This window comes from Herpailurus yagouaroundi, unplaced genomic scaffold (genome assembly GCF_014898765.1).
Source record: "Herpailurus yagouaroundi ecotype Mexico unplaced genomic scaffold, PumYag 295, whole genome shotgun sequence".
NCBI lineage: Eukaryota > Metazoa > Chordata > Mammalia > Carnivora > Felidae > Herpailurus > Herpailurus yagouaroundi.
In genome coordinates, this window is record NW_024412512.1 from 2,509,043 (window position 1) to 2,514,296 (window position 5,254).

General features: G+C 62.4%; 2 protein-coding genes across 2 annotated transcripts in view; both read left to right on the forward strand.

Annotated features, from left to right (window-relative positions):
- GIPC3 (GIPC PDZ domain containing family member 3) overlaps positions 1–3,787 on the forward strand; it is a 5,588-nt gene extending 1,801 nt beyond the window's left edge. The window contains exons 4-9 of the mRNA XM_040461716.1: positions 7–146; positions 887–1,072; positions 1,220–1,400; positions 2,922–3,034; positions 3,337–3,418; positions 3,530–3,787. Coding sequence (XP_040317650.1) covers positions 7–146; positions 887–1,072; positions 1,220–1,400; positions 2,922–3,034; positions 3,337–3,418; positions 3,530–3,681 — 854 coding nt within the window. The 3' untranslated portion in view covers positions 3,682–3,787. The remainder of the gene's footprint in view (positions 1–6; positions 147–886; positions 1,073–1,219; positions 1,401–2,921; positions 3,035–3,336; positions 3,419–3,529) is intronic.
- A 118-nt stretch (positions 3,788–3,905) lies between these two features.
- Positions 3,906–5,254, forward strand: part of LOC121021400 (cell wall protein RBR3-like) — a gene marked incomplete at its 5' end in the record, with an annotated part of 2,189 nt that continues 840 nt past the window's right edge. Inside the window, one exon of the mRNA XM_040461718.1 lies at positions 3,906–5,254. Coding sequence (XP_040317652.1) covers positions 3,906–5,254 — 1,349 coding nt within the window.

Below are 5,254 nucleotides of genomic sequence, written 5' to 3' on the forward strand. Positions count from 1 at the left end.
CCCCAGCCGCGCCCCGCGCCCGCCCGCGACTGGTTTTCCGCACGCAGCTGGCGCACGGCAGCCCCACGGGCAGGATCGAGGGCTTCACCAACGTCCGCGAGCTCTACGCCAAGATCGCCGAGGCCTTCGGGATCGCGCCCACCGAGGTGAGGACGCAGCGGCCCCGGAGCCAGCGCCCCACCCATCTGACCGGGGGAGAGGGGTGGGGTCCGGACCCCCGGCCTGGGGGCCCCGGCTCGCCTCCTCCCCCGATGGAGGGGAGCCGATCGCCGGGTCTCAGAGACGCATCTCCCAGATCCCGGGGTGCCCATACTCCAGGGACCCTCTTCCGTTAAAAGCCCTGCGCAGAGCCCGCCCTGCGCAAAAACAACGAGCCTGTTTTAGGGCGAGCGGCTCCTTTAGATTGTCCGGGAGCCCACGCCGCCGAACCAGCCCGCAGCGACCCCAGCCCTCGGGTAAGCGCCTCTGTGGTCCCCAGGCGCGCGGCTGGGGACCGGGGTTCCAGGCAGCCGCTTTCCAGGAGGCCGCGGGGTTCAGGGGCTGGGCTGCAGGGCGGTGCGGCTCGTAGCCCCCAGGGGGCGCCAGCCGATTCAGAATCGCCTGAAAAAGTTGGTCTGGGGTGTCGGGGCACCGACGGGGTATAACAACGTTTAGGGGTGAAGGAGGGCGCTCTTCCTGCGCAGGGCCTCCCTATCACCCCGTTCTGAGGATCCCGCGCCCTGCCCTTTCCCGTGGACCGGGATCCTGGCGGCTGGGTGATCAGACCAGTGGCGACCTCTTCGTGCCTCGGTTTCCCTTTCCTGAGCGCATCCCCCTGGTTGTCCTGCGCAGACAGAGGGCGAGGAGCACTGTCGTTAACTCTGGGCTTCCCCTCCCCTCCGGACAGATCCTATTCTGCACCCTAAACAGCCACAAGGTAGACATGCAGAAACTCCTGGGCGGCCAGATAGGGCTGGAGGACTTCATCTTTGCCCACGTGCGCGGCGAGACCAAGGAAGTGGAGGTCACTAAGACCGAAGACGCCCTGGGGTTGACCATCACGGACAATGGGGCCGGCTACGCCTTCATTAAGGTGCCCACGCAGGGCGGGCGGCTTCCCGGGTGCTCCGGGACCTGGGATGAGCCACCGGCCCCCTCTGGTCTAACTGGGCTCTAGGGAGCTGGGGGCGGGGGTGTCGGAGGCTGGGGCGGCCCCGTGAGTGACTCTGGGTCCCTGCAGAGGATCAGGGAGGACAGCATCATCAACCGGATCCAGGCCGTGTGCGTGGGCGACAGCATCGAGGCCATCAACGACCACTCCATCGTCGGCTGCCGCCACTACGAGGTGGCCAAGATGCTCCGCGAGCTGCCCAAGTCACAGCCCTTCACCCTGCGCCTGGTGCAGCCCAAGAGAGCCTTCGGTGAGGGCCCCCTGGGGTCCCCGGGGGCAGGTGGGGTGGCGCTGAGGAGCTCTTCCAGAAGTGGGTTGCCTGGAGGCCCAGTACACTGGAGGAGGGCGGGGGGGGGGGGGGAGGAAATGGGACAGGATGGAAGGTTCTAGAAGCCTCTGGTGCCATGACGGGGAGCTTCCGGCACTGTGTCGGGCACAGGTAGGCAGTTTCTAGATTGTTACAGCCAGCCGAGGGATGGAGGTGTGTGTGGGTGGGGGTGGGAAGACCAGGATAGGATGAGTTTCTCAACCTCAGCGCCGTGACATTTGGGCCCGATCATTCTCTGCGGTGGGGGCCGTCCTGTGCGCTGTATGATGTTGAGCAGCACCCCCCGGCTTCGACCCAGCGGCTGCCAATGGCAACATCAATGTCACCTGGGGGCGGGGGAACCACCCGCCCCTACCACCAGGTTAAAAACCTCTGTTCTAGAATGTAGACCATCTTGTTTAGGATGGTCTGTTGAGGACTTTCTCAAGGAAGGAGCCGGATGTCAATTTCCATCCTGGCACCCATCTTATTTCCGCATGGACTCCCCTCCCCCCCCACTTTGTTTTAATGTTTATTTTAGTTTTGAGAGAAAGAGCATGGGGGGGAGGGGCAGAGAGAGAGGGAGAGAGAGAGAGAGGATCCCAAGCAGGCTCCGCACTGTCAGCACAGAGCCCACGAATTGCAAGATCGTGACCTGAGCCAAGACAGAAGATGCCAAGTTGGATGCTGGGCCCCCCCCCCCCCCCGGGAGGCTCAGTCGGTTAAGCTTCTGACTCATGGTTTCGGATCAGGTCATAATGTCACCGCGGTTTCATGAGTTCGGGCCCTGTGTTGTGCTCTGTGCCAGGACTCTCTCTCTCTCTCTAAGTAAATACATAAACTTAGAAAAAAAAGTCAGACAACGCTTAGCTAACGGAGCCACCCAGGAGCCCCTAGAGAGACTTTTTAAAAAGAGGAGAGGGGCGCCTGGGTGGCTCAGTCGGTGGAGGGGACGACTCTCCATCTTGGGGTCACGAGTTTGAGCCCCGTGCCGGGCAGAGAGATTTCTTTAAATTTTTTTTTTCAACGTTTATTTATTTTTGGGACAGAGAGAGACAGAGCATGAACGGGGGAGGGACAGAGAGAGAGGGAGACACAGAATCGGAAACAGGCTCCAGGCTCCCAGCCATCAGCCCAGAGCCCGACGCGGGGCTCGAACTCCCGGACCGCGAGATCGTGACCTGGCTGAAGTCGGACCCTTAACCGACTGCGCCGCCCAGGCGCCCCAGAGAGATTTCTTTAAAAAAAAAAAAAACAAAAACATAAAAAAACAAAAAATAAAGAGAAGGGAGATTTGAGGGAAGAAAGGATTCTCAAGCAGGGTCTCTGAAGATTCACCCATGGACGTAAAGGAGGGCTTTGAAGGATAGAAGGTTCTAGAAAGGCTCAGCGGGTAGCTTCCGAGGGATCCGCGGACGGGGATCCTGCGGAACAGATGCCCCTCCCCCACTGTGTCCCCCGCAGATATGATTGGCCAGCGGAGCAGAAACAGCAAATGCCCCGCAGATGCAAAAGTGACCAGCGGGAGGGAGACCCTGCGACTGCGTTCCGGGGGGGCTGCCACAGTGGAGGAAGTGGTGAGTGAAGGGGACGGGAGTCTCCAGGGGCTCTTGCAGCAAGCACTCCCCTGACTCAGTGCACCCTCGGGTAAGACCCTCCCCTTCGTCCAGCCTGGTCCCCCCCCCCCCCACCTCCTGCAGGATGCCCCCTGGTCGTGTGGCAGGACAACAGTGGTGACACGGGGCGCTGACTCCTGCCAAGCCCCGCTCCCCTGTCACCTGAGGGGCGGGAGCCCGTGGAGGGGCTGGGCTGGAGGGACCCCAGGCTTCTGACCCTCTGCGGTGCTCCTCTGTCCGCCCCCCCCCGCCCCGCCCCCCAGCCCACCGAGTTTGAGGAGGAGGCGTCCCGGAGGGTCGACGACCTGCTGGAGAGCTACATGGGCATTCGGGACCCTGAGCTGGGTAAGGGGCCAGGGTAAGCCGGGTGGACCCTGGGGGGAGGACGGCCCACAGGGAGGAGGCAGGGGCCCCAGGGAGCACCCTCACCCACCTCCCCTCCTCTCTGGCCCGCAGCATCCACCATGGTGGACACAGCCAAGAAGACGCTGAGTGTCCAGGAGTTTGCGCACCGTTTAGATTCCGTCTTGGGCGAGTTTGCCTTCCCGGACGAGTTTGTGGTGGAGGTGTGGGCCGCCATCGGCGAGGCCAGGGAGGCCTGCGGCTAGTCTGCCCCGGGGCTGAGCGCAGCCCCAGCCCAGAGCCCAGCCCCCTGCCGCGGCCCTCCCCGCCTGTTCCCGAAGCCCAGCCCTGCGCCAGAGCCCAGGCCAGCTCGGAGACTGGGCTCCTCTCTAGAACCCAATCCACTCCTGAGACCCTACCCAGCTCCAAAACCCAGTCCCCCTCCAGAGCCCAGGCCAGCTCTGAGACCGAGTTCACCTCTAGAACCCCTACCAGTTCCGAGAGCAAGCCCAGCCCTGAGGTCAAGCCTTGCTCTAGAACCAAGCTCCGTGCGGAGACCCAACCCAGCTCCAAAACCCAGCCCTCTTCTAGAACCCAAGACGGCTCTGACGCGAAGCCCAGCCCTGAAATCAAGTCAAGTTCTGGAGCCCAGCTACGTTTCAGGACACAGCCGAGCCCCGAGATCAACCCCGGTTCTGGAAGCCAGCCCGGATCTCCGACCAAGCTCTGCCGTAAAACTCGACCGGACTCTGGAACTCAAGACAACCCCGTGACCCGGCCGTACCCGGACACCCTGTCCAGCTCAGGACCTCTCGTTAGTTCTGGAGCCCGGGCCAGACTCAAGAAACAGCCCGGCCGCAGTGGCCACACCGGCCCAGGATTGGAAGAGGGCCCCCAAACCCAAGTCTGCTCACGAACCCAGACGCAAGCTGAACTTTGGTCCAGACCCAGACCCCAGCCCTGCCCTGAAACCCAAGTGCCCTCAAGTACCTACTCCCAACCCGGGGCCCGGTCCAGTTCCGGTGGTGATTCCAGCTCAGAGACGGAGCCCAGTTCTACGCCCCAACCTAGTGCTACAACCAGGCCCGTCTCCAGAATTCACACAAGCTCTGGAACCACAGCCCTCCCTGAGCCAAGGCCTGCCTCCCGAGCCCAGCTCGACGCCGAGCCCCGCTCTCACGGCAAAACGCAGACCAGCTCTAGAATACCGTTGGACTCCGGGACCCAGACCGACCTCAAAGCCTGGGCAGTTTCCAGAGCTCAGTCTCGCTCAGGCACTCCACCCAGCTCTGGAGCTCAGCTCAGTTCTGGAGCACGGAGTGCGTCCGCGATCCCGTCTGGCTCCCCAGTGCAGTCCGTGGCTGAGGCCCCCCTAAGTTCCAGAATCCAGCTAAACCCTGGCATCCTATCTAGCCCTGGGACCCGGACCGACGCAGCAACAGACTTAAAGTCCACAAATCTGTCTGGCGCTGAGAGCAGACTCAGTTGCAGGACGCAGACTTGTCCCAGAGCTCCGTCGACCTCTGGGACTCAGCTCGTCTCAGAAACCCTGCCGAGTTCTAGATGCCAGCTCCAAGCCACAGCCCAAGGCAGCTCTGGTATTGAGCCGAACTCTGGGAAGCAGACCAGCTCTGGAACCGAGCCCAGCTCCAGGATTCCGTTCAGCCCTGAGACCCAGCGCAACTCTGAAACCCAGAGCAGTTCAAGAACCCAGCCTATTCCCGGAACCCAACCAAGCTCCAGAAGCCTGATCAGTTCTAGAACCCAGCCCAGCTCTGACACCCAGCTCACTTCAGAGACCCAGCCCCGTGCAAGAATTCAGCCCAGCTCTGGAGCCCA